General features: G+C 44.3%; 1 protein-coding gene across 2 annotated transcripts; it reads right to left on the bottom strand.

Moving 5' to 3' along the window:
• Positions 1-5,029: 5,029 nt before the first annotated feature.
• SAR1B (secretion associated Ras related GTPase 1B) lies at positions 5,030-19,497 on the bottom strand. Of its 2 annotated transcripts, none has more exons than XM_085236800.1 (7): positions 19,356-19,497; positions 14,983-15,056; positions 12,215-12,334; positions 11,447-11,512; positions 10,778-10,881; positions 10,120-10,251; positions 5,030-8,964 (listed from the first exon to the last, which is right to left on the bottom strand). In XM_085236800.1, exons 2-7 carry the CDS (start codon positions 15,038-15,040, stop codon positions 8,848-8,850), a joined length of 597 nt encoding a protein of 198 aa, XP_085092926.1. In that variant the 5' UTR covers positions 15,041-15,056; positions 19,356-19,497; the 3' UTR covers positions 5,030-8,847. The 2 variants fall into 2 exon arrangements, with proteins under 2 accessions (XP_085092926.1, XP_085092924.1); XM_085236798.1 differs by lacking the exon at positions 19,356-19,497 and adding an exon at positions 19,118-19,257.
• Positions 19,498-19,668: the final 171 nt, after the last annotated feature.

Here is a 19,668-nt window from a genome sequence, read left to right as displayed (position 1 = left end):
TCCCCATCCCCATCCCCACCCATCTGTGCTCCCCCACGCTGCTGCCTCCTAATGAATGACCAAAAATCAGCAGCTCATTTTGTGTTAGATACTGAACAGACATAAGATGGTAACATCAGCTTAATTACAAAGTAATTAAGCCCTCATCTTCCTGTTATCTGCAGCTGTCAAGGACAAGCTGAGAGGATCTGCTCATCTGTAAAAGCAGTCTCTCGTCCCTGCCGGGTTCCGAAGCACCAAAATAGGGGGAATTCTGCCTGCAGTATGAGCCCATCATCATTAACACTCAGTTGGGCTTCATTCTGATCTCTGGTGTGGAGCAGCTCCTGGGGAATGCCAAGGTGGAGAGATGTGTCAACCTCTCAACACGCTGCCCATCTCAACATGCTACCCATCTCAACACACTGCCCATCTCAACACGCTGCCCATCTCAATACACTGCCCATCTCAACATGCTACCCATCTCAACACACTGCCCATCTCAACACGCTGCCCATCTCAATACACTGCCCATCTCAACATGCTGCCCATCTCAACACGCCACCCATCAGCCTGAACACCTGAAGAAACACTGCATTACAGTTTGAAAGATTTCACTTACGATTGTTTCTCTCTGACAAAAACTCATCTGCCTTGATGAATTACCACTGCCATCACTCCAGGAACATCCCATCAGCCAAAGGGAAGAATACCTTCAGCAGAGAATACCCAATTCAGTTAAAGGAAGGATTCATTTTTGCAGGTAAAAAAGTGCAATCCAGCCAAAGCTGGAGTGATCATCACACCCCTGTTCTCCTAAAGAGGGGCATCACTGAAGATGCGGAAAGAGCACAGCCCCATCCTGCCCCACACTTGCTGCTCTCTGGTCTCACCCGACCTCAGTGCTCAGCGTTCCCCATTACACCCCCCAGAGCTGCAACCAGCGACCCACGGCCTCCTGCAGCAGAAGCTCTCCTGGCCTGCAGCCACTGGCCTTCCCATCCTGCCTGCAGCTGATGGAGCACTGAGTTCCTCATCAATGCCACCAACATCATTTTTCTTTGGTAACTTATTGACCAATATCACAGAATCATTAAAGTCCTGCAAGATCCCCAAGCCCGACTCCAGTCCATCTCCACCATAACTGCGTCCCCAAGTGCCACATTCCCATGGCTCTGGAACACCTCCAGGGATGGGGACTCCCCTACTCCCCAGGCAGCCTGTGTCCATGCATCACTGCTCTTTGGAGCTCCCTAACACCCAACGCGACCCTCCCTTGGCACCACGTGAGGCCATCACCTCCCGTCCTATCGCTGTTCCCTGCGAGCAAGTTGTGCTGGAACAAAATTCTCCTCTCCTGCTACCATCAAGTTTGACTCTGCTATTTGTCCTCATAGAAAATCAAGCAAACAGCTCGAAGGATGCTTCATTCCTCGGAAAGAATTCCTCTTGCGGCAGCATCGTGCACCAAAGGTCTGGAAATCATTGCAGAACAGGCCAGCAGCTGTGAGGTGACAGATGTAAGGGCTGCTGCCACCTATGGATAGAGAACTGCGGGAGCAGCCCGGCCTGCCCGCACCCATTGGCGCTGCGGGATCTGAGCTTCCTCCTGCACAGAACAGCGCTGCGAGGAGGGGGCCGAGGGGAGCTGCTGTCCCCATGCAAACGCATGGAGTACAGGAAAGGACTTTTGCTGGGGGCTTGCTTTCTTAATCTGGCTGCATTGTTTTCGTCGACAGCCCGTGGCTTATCCTCCCCTTCACCTTGCTGTTCTGATGTATTGAAATCCTTTTCAGGTGTGCAGATTCGTGCTCAGATTGCTATGCTGGTAATTTCTGCACTAAAACTGCGCTGCGTGCTGCTGGCCCATGGAAGATGTGTTTGCACACACATCCACGTGTGCTGAGACACAGGGAGATGGGCTGTGTGTTCTGCAGAGGTGATGCAGCCGCACACAGCCCCACACCAGCCTCCCTTTCCCCCCCCAGCACTGTGTTATCTTTAGGAAAAGATGTCATCCTTTCAGCACAGGGTCAAAGACATCCCCCTGCATTACTCCTTTTTGCAATCTCACAGTCTTCAGCTTATTGAAAAACCTGTTTTTCTTTTATCCTGAGTCATTGTGCACGAAGAAACCATTGTTTTAAAGGTGACTCATCCGTTTGCATCACCAGCTGCCATGCCCCCCAGGGGTACACAGACTCCAAGCAGGCAGTGGCTGCCAGCCCATACGTCCCAGGCTGCAGGCGCTGCACTCTGGCTCATCCCTGCCAGCCCAGCCCTGCACTGTGGGCACGTTTGCTTTTGTGGTCTTCCTTCATGAAGAAAGTGCATCTTGCTGACAGGCTGCCTGCTGCTTGAGCAGGGAACCCTGCACAGTGGCACATGTACCTGTTGCTGAAATAGCCAGGACTACTGAGTTTCCTGAAACCAGCATTCCATTGGGTAGAAAACTTTGTTTACTACCAAGACACACCAAACATACTGGAATTACAGTGGAAAGGAGGACAACACCCAAATTATCCACTTCATAGTGCCTTCTCTCTTATCTGCTAACATGTGGGTATGGCCAGGCACGGGCACAGCTGCCCAGGGAGTGGTGAGGACACCATCCCCGAGCTGTTCCAGAATGTGGAGATGTGGCACTTGGGGACATGGTCGGTGGAAATGGGTTGGGATTGGATTTGGTAACCCCAGAGGTCTTTTCCAGCCCTACAGGTTCTGTGATTCATGCTGGTGCTTCCCACGTCCCATTGCTTGACCACCTTCCACAGACACCTTCCAGCAGCACCACGTTCTACAAGCTAAGCCCAAGCAAACCCCAGGGACAGCTGACCAGGTCACACAGGGACGGCACCAGCATCATCACGTGGAGCTCATTTCATAATTGCATGTTTACAGAGACATAAATAGAATTCATCCAGCAGTCACATGCATACGGATCTGTTACACATTCCTTGCTGCCGTCAAATAAACTTGCAGGACCTCAGCAAACTTCAGCTAACCATGACGACTGCAGCTTTCTGGTTTTCCCTTGCTTCTCCCAGGATAACAGCAAACACAACAGAAATCTTTTCCTGGCTCTCTCTTGTGTTCTGTCTGACAGCAGTGAGGAGAACACAAGCAGAATTCCTGCTTCGGCAGATTTCTTACCTGGGATTTCAAACATCAACCTCCTGAGAAATGAAAGCTCCCAAAGCAGCCTGGGGGAAAAAATAAAAAAAGTCATACTGCTTTTTAAACTGAAGAGACAATTCAAGTTTGAGATGAGGAAACAAAATGGCATTACAGAAGTAGTAACAGCAGATGGCAGGACTAGAGGAGGAGTAAAATAAAAGAAGTGCAAATCACAGCCGTGCTCTCTATGCAGACACACTTCCAGGCACAGCCATCGCATCACCACTCCTCCCGGGGATGTGTGCTGGAGTTGCATGGAGAGCAGAGGCAGCCAACGGGAGGGCTGGATTCATAGGAACACCCGTCGTCCTTAGGCCAGCTCTAAAAGCATCTCAGATGTCCATAAAAAAGATAGGCTCTAAAAAATCCTATGTGGTGCCATCAGCTCTGCCTCCTCCCGCTGTGCCCCAGCACTGTGCCCCCAACAGCACCCGGAGCTCCAGCTGCTCTCCTGCTGTGGCCACACATCTCAACTTCTCTTCCACGTGTTTACTCACAGTAAAATAAAAGATTTCTCTCTCCCCTGCAAATTCCTTTTCTCTGATTTTTTCCCTTAGAACCTACTGAGCACTTTCACTGGATGTCCTCTGCAATTTTGTGCTAATGCATCTCAGTATGCTTCCAAAAGGTTTGCTTTAAATTCCTTAATTTCAACAGCAAGAAGAGTGGTGGCACATCTAGGAGCCTTCCTTCCACGGAAGGAGGTTCCATGGAGTTGAACCCAACCCAGGATCCTGCTCCAGGAAAGCAGTGAGGAAGTGGCGTCCAGGCCCTGGGCTGGAACCAAACATCTGCTCAGCTCAAAGCTCTGAGTGCCAGCAGCCACAAGAGCCCCAAATCCCATCCCACATCCTGCAGCTCATGCTTATCTCTGGTCAGATACCCAAAGCCCGAAGCGATGCCCCCAGCACTAGGATGCTCCATCGGGGCTACTGAGAACTGTTCTCTCCTTTTGCTCTCTGGCAAGGGGCCCATGGTTCAACCCAGATAATTTCTTCCTTCCTCCATCCCACAGCTGTCCCCAGCCATTAGCTGCCAAGGAGCAAATGCCATCGACAGCTCAAATTTCCCACCAGGACACAGCACCACAAGAGCCAGACTGATCCCCTCCCAAACTGACAGCTGTCACAGCACACCCCTGCCAGGGGACTCCCAGGTTTGGGTGCCCAAGCACAGTTACACTGCTAAGAGCAAATGCAAACCAAACGTTTCCTCTTCTCTCTAGAACACGGACAAGCAGGGTGCAGGTTCACTGAGGCACTGCTCCACTTCAGGCTGCTGCTGGTGGCTCTGTGCGCTCCCTTCACTCAGGCAGTGACCAGGTATGACAAGTTACTTCTGGACTTCATTTTCCTCACGGTTAATCAAGGACAAGAGCCCTCTGCAGCACAAGGATGGCTAGGCAGCGCTTGCATGAAAAAGCCCTGAGATCCTAGAATGAAAATTGCATCAAAGGCTGTAAAGACAGTTATCATTTGTATGTAAAACTGGATCCTTCTATCCCATTTAAATATCATAACTAAGGTAACGCCATCATTATTTTGTGTGTGTGTGTGTGTGTGTGTGTGTGTGTGATCTTTTCTGCAATAAGGATCTGCTTCCATGCAGACATGAACAGAAACGCTGATGAAGAACAGGCTGAGCTGCTATTACAGCCAGCTGAAACCCCCCCCCAGTCACTACCAGAATGTGTGCTATGCCAGAACACTTCTTGCCTGTGGAGAATGTAATTATTTGACAAGAATTACCTGCTCTGAACTCCCTTTCTTCAAATTCCAACACAGAACTTTATTTTCTGATACTTAAATTTTAAGCCTGGGATGTGATAACATAATAATAAGAAACACCACATTAAGAACATGTTTAAGACCACTTTCATCTTTAGTTTTTCCTCTGCAGTTTATTATATAAATTATGCTTTTCAACATTTAGAGCACTTACATTTCAAAACAGAAAATGTTTAGTTCCACGCTGAGATACTAGTGCAAAAGTGGTTTATCTAAGTGCAAATAAGTTACACGTCCCCACCGACAGCCAATGGATTAGGCTGTGTGTAATGCATCTCATAAGTCCATAACTCATGATTACATCATTTACACTAAGTCTGAGCATGTTGTAGTCGATAGAAATATTGGACTTTGGTTGGTGACAACCAAATACGCTGACAGTACAAATGAGAGAGAACAATTCTACTTGAAGCAGACCTGTGAATTCACTGGGACTGAAGAACAACAATATTGTTTTTCTGAGTTAATCTTAGTTACAAATAAGCAGATGTCAAATGCTCTATTTGCTGCTGAATTCCAACTATTAAAACACAACAAAGCTTGCATACATGCAGGTATTATATTCCAGTGAATGCCATAGGTCATCTTTGGCACATCATAGACAGTACCTGAACACTGAATACAGCATTAGATAATACACTTCATGAAATAGTCTTGGTCTGGACGAGGGTAAATGAGAACAGTCAAAGATCTTTCCTACCTCCAATGCCAGTAATTGTTGCTAAAAAATGTATTAAACCAAGACTGAAATGCAGCAATGCCCCTCAGTTACACAGTACATACTAAAATCAGTGTCTAATTAAATCCAAGCAAAATAAATCTTATTCAACTCACAGATGCTACCATATGGGGTCACTGCAGTGAAATATGGGCCGTTTTGTCTGCAGTTGTTATTACTATCTTACAAATCCGCACTCATTTGTCTTAAAGTTGTGGTGCAAAAGCAAACTTGAGACTCTCCACAAATAACATATTTATTAATGAGTTTTCTTTTTCACATTCTTTAAAATGATGCTTAATTGAAATCTGCATAGTCAAGAGTGCAAACGTAATTCGCAAAAGTCAGACCCAGATGTGAACGTTGCTTCTTTTGTAAGTAAGTAGGACTGGTCACAGTCATAGGAATAGGCAACCTCCAGAAATAAAGGTACAGGAGATGTAGGGGTGGTGGGGATGAAAACCACCAGAAAAACTCTCACGAGTGTATTTTTCTATTAATAAAGTCTTCACACAAAGATACACAACACCCATTCACATTCATGTGCACAACAGAATGTAAACTACAGAGGAAATATTTCCTCTCCAGAAAGAACAGTGAGATTATTGGTGACTGTTGTTCAGCTGTTCCCACAGTGGGAACCATTACAATACCCAGACAGAAAACAAAAGGTCCAAATTTCTTCATGCCCTTATTACAACCACATTTAAACTAGCATCTCACAGTATGAAACATGAAATCTGAGTATTTCCGTAATGCTAAGAATTACCCTTCACACACACTTCTAAAGCAGCATCACCTCTGCTCTTTTTTAGCTCTTAAGACTATCATCCCTCTCCTTACAGCTCATGTTATTCACAGTAGGTTGAGTGGCAGCTGAAGAGGACCCCTCTCTCTTCCAACACCCCGTGGAATGGCTCAGCCTATGGAAGGGGTCTGCAGGCACTCCAGAGAGGAGCACAAGAGCAGCACAACTCCACTTCCAGCTTCATTTCCATCAACACAGGCAGCACGGTCCCAAGTCTCCCCCTTCAACACAGCTACGTGACTGCAAGAAGTAGTTTTGAATATTTACACTGTTGCATTATAACCATTATGAGAAAAACTTGTGGGGTGGGGCAAGATTCGTGTTCCCCAAACATAATTGCTGGAAGGAGCAAAGACTCACGTGTTGTCTACACACCTGTAAGATGACATTTCTTATCCACACTCTGACTTGTGCAACACGGAGGCACTGCTCTGCAGCAAAGTACTGGTTTAAATGCAGAATGAACTCATGCTGGTCAATCTACCTGACAGCCTCACTTCTGTCCTTCACCATGCATAAAGCATGCTTAAAATTTTGCAAGATTGTGCTGTAACTAGTGCCAGCTATCATCTATATTAGTTAGGTTATGGATTATTCATCTGATTCAGATGCACAACCTTGGACTGAGGGGAAACCATCATCGTTATTTAATCACACAAGCTCTGATCTGGGCGGGGAGTAGACCTTATTTATTCACCATGTGCCTATTTAGAGACTACAGGCTCACATTTAAAGTCTGCAGGCTTTAAATCTGAGAGTCAAACTTGGTAGTTTAAGAGAGAAAATTATATATGAAACCAAGAGAGACAGAAATTTGTTTGCTGCTATGGATTTTGAAGAAACAGGGCCTAGAGCATTTTAGAGATGATCTACAACAGTGAGTAAAAAGTAGTCCCAGTCCTGGGGTTCTGTAAGAACATCTGTAGCAGCTCATACTTTTCACCCTTGTGAAAAGTGAAAGCACAAAGGTGAAACACACTACACAGTGAAACCCAAACCCACCGCAGTGAAACAATGATCCCAGGGCTGAAGCCCTACCTTCATTAGCTACATCACAGAAGAAAGCATCCTGCTGCACACAGAAACAGTTCCATGGCAATGTCAGCTAGTGTCAACAGGATGTCCATGTATTTACGTGCGTCACCTCTTCTTCTTAGAAAATAACCTGCTCAGGGAGCTAATGCACTGGGAGATGGGAAAAACCAGTCAAAAGTCTGGAAACACGCACTGAAGATAATGAAATTTTACCAAACAAGCCACTTGGGCACGCAGCAACTGCCATTCTGACTAAGCTTCAGGGCAAATTTGCAGAAAACAATCCACCTTGTTCCAACTCAGAACACCAAAAATAAAACTGTCAAATTAGGTATGGGCTGATAAATTTTCACAAGCAACAGCAGCAATTTTTTTTTTTTTCTGGCAATGTCACAGACAAATCTTCTGGCAGAATCCAAATCTACTTAAACCAAGAACAGAATAATTTAGTGTAGTACTAATGTTAATCGTAATTTTTGTGCCATTTCAGGGGTATAAGTCAAGGTACCAGCAGAGTAATACCACTTTTTACATTAGTTCAAGATCTACATTGGCACAACTGATTTCCATGATTTGTACTTTTTAAAGGTGGTAGTTATAAGGGCATCAGATTAGAGTTCTATTAATGTAAAATCCTAAAGGAAATGCAATTTGGTAGTCTGAAGGAAACACCTTACTCTTTAATATACAATGAAAGTACTTTGTGGCCTCCTGTGCTTCAGGAAAACATCCCCCATATTCAGATCGTCAGACAGCCTCACTAGTTAAGACACATTAAAATGAAACATTTTCCATTAAAGTTGCCAAAAACCGGATTTAAATTTATTGCATGACGTTGCATAAGAAAGTATATTATTGAAAACTGTAAGGCATCATGCAATTATCCATCAGCTAATTATTTATTATTCCTTGAAAGATGGTTATATACTCTAAAGTTATAAAACCAGTTTCAAAAAAGTACATAAAAAAATTTAACATGATAAGCATTAAATATTGTTCACGTTTGCAGTTTTTAGCTGTTAAAAAGTGCATTCAAACATACTGTACTGGAAAGTTGCTCTGTCCAAAAATGGTGCTGGAGACCTGTTAAATTAAAAGTTGCAAAAGAATGCTGTATGGGATTAGAAAGCTAACATGTTGTGGTACTTCAACTTACAAACTTGCTTGAAAGAATTTCTCAATCCTCACACTTACAATTTAGCATAGGAGATACAATTACGTAAAAATGTATGCTTTTATAACTAAACAGTCAAATGAATCCAAGTTGTGTACACTGAGTGATCAAATAAGGAGCAGACTTAATATTCAGACATGGGACAGGATGTACTGCTGTGATCTTGGCGTTAATCAATGTACTGTGCCATCCAGCGGAATCCTTCTCCATAGCCTTGTCTCTTTAGCACGCTGCACATGAACACTTCTAGTGGCCTTGCATTCAGTTCTTTCAATGGTATACTGCCCTGCAAAGAGACAGAAGTACTCCAAATTACAGTATCTGTACAAAGAGACAGCTGCTTTGCACTGACACTTGTTTCTGCACAATGCCGTTCTTTAACTTCTGGTTGATGTTAGAAGTTTTGAAGAAAATGACTCTGAAACTTCTGCACACAATGCCAGGCTTACAGTCCCTGAGCATATTGTCGTGTGCAGCCACATTCAGAGAGCATAAAGTGCAAGGCACCTGAGTGCAAAAGCAAACATCTGTATGGAGAATTTGAGAGCTTAGACTCAAGTTTTCAGAAGTGGTTCCCTGCAATGTTTCTAACAGCTTTCCAAGCAGATAAAAAGAGCATTTGCTACAAATTGTAGGGCTGACCGCAGTCAGAGTGCAAGTTGCTTTCTTGCCAAGAGCAGCACAGTGTGACAAAGCCATTGCTCAACTGGAGGCTCGCTACAGGATTCTTACTTCACAGACTGCATGCGGTGTTGTAAAATACAGAGCAAGATACAAAACAAAACAATAAAAAGAAATGAATAATAATTGTTTATATTCCATTACACCTATTCTAAAGCTAACCCACACAATTCTTGTTTCTATGTAATTTCTTTTTAATTTCTTGTACCCAAAACTCCATTACGAGTAGTACACTGTGTTTACTTCAAAGAGAGCTGAATTATCACAAAGATGGGTTATATAAATCTGCTAGTAGGAATGTTTTTCCACAACCTACAAACTCAGATTTCTGCAGAAGCGTAACCCTGTTTCTAAATTTCAGTGAAATATGTCAAGTAATAAATTATACTAACTCTGCACTTTAAATGAGAAAAATCACTTACTGGAGGACTTTATCAAGTTTTCTCTTCTAGTTCCTACTAGAAATGTAGCCTCTGAAAACATGTTCACCTTTTAAAAGTACTGCACAGAAGTAGTTCAAGTACTGAAATCTATACTTAGTACAACTACATTTTCCCTGGCAAAATGAGTTATTGGAAATGATGAATAGAAGCTGCAGTAGGGATGCTTCTAACATACACAGCATTTATTTCACACAAACCATTAAGTACGGAGTATGTAATAAACTAAAAACCATTTATTTTGTGTAGCTGAGTGGACCAGAATCAACATAGAACTGTAGGGTAAACATGAGATCTCTAACAAAAAAAAGGAGCCTTACCTTTCCTGTTGTCTGGCCATACAGACCAAACATCTCTCGTAACCTCTCTTCACTGATGGCTTCAGGTCTGTCAATCTTATTACCAAGGATTAGGATAGGCACATTAGCAATAGTTTCATCTGTCATTAGTGACTGCAAAGGAAAGGAGAAAGGGGAAACAGACTATTTTAGGAGATAGACTGATTTAAGGCTTTTTTTTTTTTAAGATGCAGTTTGACTTAGGGCTTTATATTAAGATAAAATGTTAATAGTGGAATTAAGTCATTTGTGAAACTTGGTCTTTCTAAGAAGTAGGTCTTTCTAAGAAGTAAGGGCAACAAAATTCACTGTTATTTGGTGCAATGAAAACAACTGATGGGAGTTGTTTAATCTGCTTGCAATAAAAGAAATTAAATTACTCATTCACAACACAGAAAACATTATAAATGGAGTAATACTGATTCAACTGGCAGAACAGAATTTTCACCTACCTACAGTGCACAGGGTAATGAATAGGAAGAGGGTGACAGAACCAAACTACAACTAGATGGAATTGAAGATGCTAAAGGTGAAATTGATAGATTACCAGGAATGCTGGAGAGCACTGCTGAACACAGGGAATTTGAGCTTATTGCTTAGAAGTTAGAATCCAGATTTTCAAAAACATAGATAAACTTACATCGAGCTCTTCTTTTGATTCAAGCAGTCTGTCATGATCTGCACAGTCCACCAAGAACACAATGCCATTAATAGCAGGCAGATAGTTTTTCCATACTCTGCGAGCTACAGGGAAGAAGTGAAATAAAACCAATGGAAATGATTCCCAAAGTTAGAGCAATGCACCTCAGTGAAGAAGCCACATGTATTTTTGAAGTCTTAGTGTGTACTGTCAGTCTTCAGGATGCAACCCCGTGTTTTATAAAGCTTGAGATAACGGAGCAAATGCATAATTCCCTCTGCTGTTGTCACCACTCTATCTCACATGCACACAGTGATGTACTGAACCCTTTTGTGTTTCCCCAAGAATTACATTAACAAATGTTAGTTTGAAGCACAGAGGTTAAAGGTGTACACAAGAAATTCAATGTTCTAAAACAAAAACTATCTAATCCTTCTCAAAATACTTACCATCAGTCAAAAAATCCTGCTCTACTGAAGCTCCTGCCAAACTGTATTTGGGAGCACAGTATGTAGCAGAGACAGGAACAGAGCAGTGAATGTTTTTAACACTATCAAAGAGAGTGTGGGAAGCTGATCTCTGCAGTATGGTCGTATTTCTGATCTGAGACAAACTGACTGTAAACAACTCTAATTCACAGCAGTTAAATGAGTCAACATATTCTCTTACCTTGAGCGTGTCCACCCAGATCAAAAGTAGTGAAAGTCATACCAGCAATTGTCAGCTCTTCTGAAGCTACAAATACACAGAATTATGTTCTCTGTGAAGATCATATGTCATTATATACATACTATACAGTATTCTACTACACATAATAGCCTGACTATTCAGGACACAGATTTTACTTTCTCTTGTTATTTTCAGTATTTTGTTTCTCAAGAAATATAGCAGAGTGATACAATTTCTTTCAAAATCAGCTACATTTATGTAACAACAAAATGTAATTAAAACAAATGTCAAAAATCTACAGTGTTAAGAGAACAGCAGAGAATGTCTGTCTGCACATGATTTATCCCTTCCCCATTTCAAAAACAATAGGTAGCTCTGGCATTTGGTTTGCCACATAGATGAAATGTCACATGCAATACTGTCAGAGGTCAGTCCTTGTTGTGTCCTTGCTTAATGGCTCACCTTCTCCTTGGACTTCACCAGTCCATATTTTTAACCTCTGCTGAACTTTTCCTCCTGCAAGGCTACCATGGTAACAATCAGAGAGCAACCTTTGAGTCAGTGAGAATCAAAACACTGTATGTAAATGCTAACCTTCCAAATATCCAGAGAAGCTGCCCTCAAATGTTTCAAGTTTCAATTTCTCACAGCTTCTGTAATTCAGAATTTCTCAATTCCATTACTCTTTGTCTCTCCCCAATTACTTGTGATGTTTAATCAGGTTTCCTGCAATACTTTCTAGCAAGGGAAGTAGGAACATTAACTTACTGGGATGTAGTGTGGGGACATGCTGTCCCAGCCTGTCATCTTTGAGCATGTGCAGCAGTGTCGTTTTTCCAGCATTGTCCAGTCCAAGAAAAACTAGTTTGCCTGATTTCTTGTACAGTCCTGTAACAAAGAATAACTTACTGAATAATCAGTTCTATCAGTGGGAGTATTATCCGAGCAGCACTGTCCAACAGGAACCCACATCACGTACATATAAAATACAAACATTGAGTGGCATATTTCAGCACTCCTAAGCATGAGCTTCTCTCAGATCCTGTGTGGTCTGCTAATCAGCAAGACCAAGACATCTTCCTACACGTATGTCCTACAGATTTCTGTTGGCACAGCTGTGACAGTCAATAGAGAAAGGGTGTGTGATTGCTAATTGAAGCGTCCATGTGCAGTCACTATTTCTAACATGAGAGATGATTTTGCTCCCAGGAGAAAAGCTGTACAGTCATGGCACAAAATACAGACCTGCCAAGCTCCACAGTGCACTTTATCAATGCCCTTTATCAGCAAGTGCTCTCCTACTTGTACAAGCCACATACTTGCTCATCTGCTTATCACAACTATGCTTGCTACACACAGCTTATGTGATGCTGAGTGGCATCTGGGGAGAGAGACACATGACTGATGTAAATGTGTCACACATAATTGCATTTACTTTATCTGAGCAAAGCTAAAAGAAAACTCAACTAAATCAAATGACAAATGACCAAATGAACCTTCCCTCCAGTCCAAGCCATTCTATGATACAGTGTTAACAGGGGACTCTAAAATATCAACAATTCTGGGTCAGGAAAAGAGTATGTTTTGTTCAACACCCTCTCGTTATGACAAAAAAAAAAATCAAACAAACTAGATAATGTCACAGGATTGTGGCATACACTGAAAAAAGGCTTATTTTACAGCCATTGTGATGACACAGAAATACTCTGTGAGGTATGTTTTACCACTGAAATTATCCACACATCCTACTCCAAGAATGAACTGCCCTGACCCGCAAACTAGACTCCAGAATCCTGCCTACTGCCAAAGGCTGTGCCAAGTGCCACAGGAACAAGAACTCTGAAGCCATTCAAAGGTCACATTTTGAGCAGTGCCCTGCTCTGTACCTGGACCCAGCAACAATGTTTCTGGAGCCCTTATTCCTTTCCATAGGCACAGATCACCCTGAGATCCCTGCTCCACTGCATCTCCCTATGGTCACACAGCCTTGTCCAATTAGGAGCCACATCTGAACTGCTAGAGATCCACAGGTGCTGTCCAGTTTCTGTACTATTTACAATATTGATTATAAAGTACAAATGCTGCACTTAGCCTAGTGAGGATGATTTCTGATGAGAAAAGTCCTCCCCAGTTCAAGCCAGATGAGGCCAAAAGTGGCGGTGACTTCTTATCAAACATGCTATCCTTGCACATACTTTATTTTTGTCAGATTTTAAATAGCACTGTAACACGGGGGGTTCCTCAGCCACCCCTGGGGATGCTGCTGCAATCCACACTCACATGTGCCTCTATCTGTCTGACCTTTACACTGCTGCTGTTTGCTCACCTTTCCCCCCTTTAAGCTGATCTCTGGAATTGCATTCCACCAGGGCATGCTTTATAACCTGCAGGGAAGAATATTCTTTCATATACCGCAGCTTATTTCATTAATAACCTTTTTTACTACAAGAACTGCAGAGTGTTTTCACAGCTCTTTTTCAAACACAACTCTTATTTCCCAGCTCACCTTCTCATATACTCAAATATCATTAACTATTAAACTACAGGACAGAGGTGAAAGTACTGATGTTGATAGGGAGAGAACTGAACAAGCACTTCCATATATAAACTTACGCCACAGAAGAAACTCCACTTTACACTTACCTTGCAAGTTCAGTGAAACACCACTAAGCTATAGTAAAACAACTGCATTTTTTGCCACTCTCACACGGGACATGAGAGTGAAAAGTTGTTTTTTTTAGAATAAGAGGGACATGTAAAGGGCAATTCTCTTTTCTAATGCAGGCTTCAGCATCTCTCACTAGAATTAGACTTTTTATGTGCAGGTACAGGAAAGCGAGCTAACGTGCAGTAATCACTGCTTGGCTAAGAAAGAGGAGATAAGAAAGATTAGTCAACTCAGTTAAAGTTTTACTGACTAATATTTCAATGGGGGCCAAGGGTCTAACATGAAGCGAAAAAGTTTAAACTTTCAACTGATAAAATGCAGGTGGCACAGACTGCCATGACCCATTAATCACAAATTCTTTTTATTTACTTTAATAGAATCCCTGGAACTTATAAACTGCCCTTTTTGTCTACATTATCTGCAACTTCTGTTCCTCTTCTAAGTACTTTAACACTCCCTTTCCTCTTGTGCTTTTTTTTCCTCCCGTTTTACAAAAGCTAATATTTCACCCTGAAGTTCAAAAGAATTCAACCAAAATAATTGAGTCTGATTCTTTAAAGCAGAAAAAAAAAAAAAAAAAAAAAATCAGGAAAAGCTTTATTAAGTGGACTACACCAGCTTAAGTGTAGTAATTAAAAAAAATCAAGCCTATTACGTTCCTGAAAGAAAAAGTAATTTTCAAGAGGTTACAGGATTAATGTAAGATTGAGTGGAGAACACATTATGGAAATACTCAGTGTTGATAAGTGAAAATTTTTTTTTCAGTGATACTGAATATACACCAAAACAAATGTTATTATTTAACAAGTCCCTCGGTTTGAAGATAGGTTAATAGACATGCTATGCAAAAACAGCAGGAAAAACTTACCTAAGAACTGTAATACACTACTGAAGCCACTGTAAATCCAGTCAAATATGAAGGACATATCTGAATCTTTTAGTCTGAAATAAACAGAAAATAGAATGCTCTGTTAGAACAACATATCAAACATTGTGAGGTGCTGAGTCTGACTCCTGAGAGGTTCTACAAGTAAGACACTGCTATCTGCACACCTCCTGTCTGTTTGCCTTGCAAGGGACCCACGGCACTGGAACCACCACTTTTGGCTGCAACCCCCAGTACTGTCTGTACAAGTACCACCTACAGCTTAAACATTTAAACTTATCTCAAAGCAGAACTCTGGAACAACACATGCCTCCCCCATTTTTGGACGAGGCTCAGAAACAGAGGGTTGAGGTGAGGATGTTCAGGGTGGCACCAGCTGTGGGCAGATGCCATTTGACAACAGGATGTACCCTGGGACTTCACAAGATCTCCTTCTTTTTAGGATGGTAAAAACAACACTATTCCAGCCCCTGGGGGGCAGCAAGTGGTCAGCTGGGCCTGCAGCACACAATCAGCCACATTAGCAGCCTCTGAGGGACATCTCACACCTTGAAAGTTTGGAGAACACACACAGAGGGAGAAGGACCAGGACCTTACAGAGTCACTCAGGTTGGAGAAGACTCTTAGGATCACCAAATCCAGCCATCACCACCACTACCATCTGCACCTTTTCTGAAGCTGCGCCTTCAGGTATGAGAACGCTGTCACTAGGTTCTCTGTGCAGCCATGAGCAATTAATTTCTTAACTTCCATCTTCCTCATTATCCAAAGTGAGGGTAATCACACCGAGAGCACCAGTTTGACAGAGCAAATTAGTACCTAGCTGAAAAAGCTTTTGCAAGACCAAAGGGCAGCTTCCTTAGGAGCATTAGCTACCTAACCCTGCTGCAGTACTTAATTCCTCCTAACAGGTGGGAAGTTGGAACTCAGGTCTTTGAGCTGAGGGCAGCATACCCTGTGTGTCAGCGCAGTATTTGTGTGCTGAGGCTTGCAGGGTGGCTTTAGGACAGTCCTGAACCTGGAGCACAGCACAAAGCAGTCAAACTACAGGTCAGCACCAGACCCAAATCCATCTACCTGTCCTACTGATCACATCATGACAACACACGGAGGTTTTCCTCCACACAGCAACAGGTATGTCACAGGAAGACCGAAAGAGGATGAAATATTATTATTATTTATGTTTGCTCACACAGGAACAAAATCTGTTCAGCCCATACTTGCCCTCCTTGATTGAGGATGACGAAGCGTTAGGCTTCCCCATGACTAACCCCGAAACCCTTCCCTACCTCCCACAGCTGACCAACTGGAACAGTTGCAAATTTTAAGATACAAATAAGCTTGTCAATGCATAAACACCCAGTTACACAACGTCATGGTTGAAACTGTCACTTACATGTCTAAAAAGCAAAGGTCAAGAATAAGCAAATATGGCAGGACGGACACGTCAGCAGATTTATTTATTGCTTGAACAAAACACCGATCGAGAAAAGCCTCTGTAAGGCTTAGGAAAATGATCTGCTCAAATAACTTGCAAATCAGTGCAAACAGCGTGATGCAAGAGCAGTGCTCAGATTACCGAGGTGAGAATAACCTCACAGTGTTTAGTTGTATTAACCACTTCCTTCTGTGAAGCTTATGGATGAAAGAAGGAAATCTTCACTCACTGCTGAAAACCTCTAACAAGGCAAGGTTCCAAATACAGCAGAACCTGCTTTGGTATCAGCCGGCCGCCCTTAAAGGGAAATACTACTTTTAAAATGGGAAAAAAATTGTCAGCAAATTGTAAAAGCATACTCGAGCTATTTGAACAGAGATATTAAATCTGCTCTTATCGCACAGAAAAAGCACCAACACAGTTCAGGGCAGTGTCACACTGAGCCACAACAACCACGCAGCCAGCGTGCGTCGACTCCGACGTTCCGGCCCTCGTGATGCACCATTACAGCAGAGCAGTGAAAACTATTTTAGGGCTATTTCAAGGGCTCCCTTGAAAGAAATGAGTTGTGAGGAACCAGGCTTAAGGAGAAATCGTAACGGACACCTGACAACCTGTTGGTACTGACAGTTCACAGCCATCGCCAACTTACCCACTTGTGGATTCTCAGAAATATGAGAAGAGTTTTCTAGCGTCAACAACAGATGGTTGCCACCTCCAAACACCTTTAACAACCCTGGCTAACATTATTTCGCAAGCAAAGTGTCACTTGTGTCTCCTGGGGAGCCTTTCCAGCCCATCTTCTGTAAAATGCTGCTGACAGAAGGGATAAGCCAGCAAACTTGCTCACAGTTGTTCCATGTTTTCTTGGGATTTTTGCCCCTGCCTTGGATCTGCATTTTCCTGACTAAAAGTTAATTACTACATTCCAGAAACCGAATAATGCTTACTTCTCAAATGTGCAAACCTTCAGATAAGAGAAAGGGTCACCTGAATTGTCATTTCAAATAAGCTCACCTTAACAATCTAAATTATTTCTGCATAACAACAAAAATCAAAATCCGTAACAAGTTCACTGAGTAAAATGACAATTTGCTGTCTCAGCCAAATGCATTCTATGACACCATGCTTGAGGGAACAACATGGTCTGAAAATGAGCTAACAACAGATTTTCTTTGGATATTTTAATCGTTTTTTTGATAGCGAGACATCTCTGAGATTTCAGAAAGAACAATCACAGTGCTGCTACTAGACGGGCTGAATAACAAAGATTATGTATGGCATGACATATACTTAGCTCTATTGCATCCTTTATTCCAAGACAATATATTTGAAGTTAGCACTGATCCAAAGGAGATCTGAAACTGCAAAGCACACAGTTTATCTGTCAAGACAGCACTGCTACAGGCACATGAGGCCCTAAAAGCAGCTGAGTAAGTGCTTCAGTCGCAGCCCACTCACAGAAGCTGCACTCAGATCATAGTCTCAAAGCGGGGCCCACTGCAGCAGTTTCTGAACTTATTTTAAAAACAAATCATCAAAAAAACCCAACATATTGGAGCACAAATATAAAATTATTTTTGATCTTCTAGGTGATCTATCATGATCTGTTTTGGAATAAATGATGCTCAGAACAAACCTAGGCAGATCATTAACAACATGCCAAACAACCAGATGAGACAGTTGTAAGGCACTTGCAGGTTAGTACATCGTATTACAATACACTTCTCGAAATCACAAACACCAAAAGTGAAATCTGAGACGGGACTAAAAAGAAACTGCCAAATAATCAACAAAGATTCATGCAGCAGACGGCAGGCACGGGGCTGGTTATCTCAGAGCCAGAGATCAGAGTCTGCAGAGCCCCCCCAAAGGGGGGTGAGCACCCAGAGGGGTTCTGCACAGATTGAGCAAAAATAAGAAGAAATTAAGCGGGAAGGAAATTCAACCACACTGCTTGCAGGCAGGCAGGTGAGGGGAGGGAACATAAGGGGATGACCAGGATTCTGATTCACAGCGTTCAGAAGCAATGGGCTTTTTCGGATGGTGTGGAAACCAATTCTATCTGCTAGCAAGAGGGCCGGGGGTTGTTTTCGTGACAACGGCACAGAAATCCAGATGAGAATTCAGCAATAAATGTACCCAAAGCAGCCTGACACAGCCGTGAGAGCCCGAAGAAGACCCAGCAGGCACACGGCAGCCTTCATAGCCGTCAGCTCAGCATCTCTGACCCAGAGAACAATGGATCTTTCTGTTGCTTGGAGCGCGGGGAGAAAACTAACAGGAGGGAGGGAAGCATCGGGCGGAAACGCGAAACTCGTGGATTTTCCCACGACAAGGGGTGTTTTTTAGCGGTATTTGCGACCAAGGAGACACCGAGCCGACGGGAGGGGCACCCAGCGCGGACCGAACCCCTCCGAGCGCCGCGTCCGATCCTTGCCACCACCGCAGCCCGACCCGGCCGCACCGAAGCGCCGTTCCCGCAGCCGCTCTCGCCGCCCGGCCGCCCCGCAGCGCAACCCGCGCAGGCCGCTCTAGGCCGGAGCCCGCGGCGGCCGAGCGGCGGGGACGAGGGCAGGCCGCGGCCTCGGCACCGCCCGCAGCGCGCCGCGGAGGAGCCCCGGAGGCCGCGGCCAGCACCGAGGCCTCGCCCCGTCGGCTCCCCGTCCCCTCGCTCACCACCGCCGAGCCTCAGCTCCGGCCGCTCCGCCGGCACCGACACCGATCCGACCCCGCGCCGATCCCCGCTCCGCCCCCCGCGCGGCGCCTTCCGGCCCGGCCCGGCCGTGCGGCACAGCGCGGAGCTCCGCCCGGCGCCTCCCCCTCCGCTGCCGTCGGCCGGGCGCGGATCCGTCGCGTGTCCCCGCGTTGCCGTGCAGGTGGCGGAGGGCGGGCGGTCTCTCCTCGCGTTCCGCACCTTTTCTCCGCAGTTGGGCAGAACGCGGCGGGCAGCCCCGAGCTCGCGCGGCGGCGTCACTCGCACAGTGCCCCGAATGTGCCCCGTACGGCCCGCGGCCTCTCGTATTCCGGCGCTGAGGATCCCGTCCGTTGGCCGACTCGGGGCTCCCAACCCGCGGTGCCGCACGGCGACTCGCCGGCTCTCACCGAGCACTTTGTACGGCAGTGCCGCCCCGCCGACAGCGGCCTCACAGTGGGGACGAGAGGAACGCGGGGACGTTAAAGCAATTTCTGTAGCAATTTCACACGCGGGCTCCCTGCCCTGACAGGTG

This window comes from Meleagris gallopavo, chromosome 15 (genome assembly GCF_905368555.1).
Source record: "Meleagris gallopavo chromosome 15, MGAL_WU_HG_1.1, whole genome shotgun sequence".
Lineage (NCBI taxonomy): Eukaryota > Metazoa > Chordata > Aves > Galliformes > Phasianidae > Meleagris > Meleagris gallopavo.
Note: the sequence above shows the minus strand (reverse complement) of the source record. Positions and strands in the feature narration are given on the sequence as shown.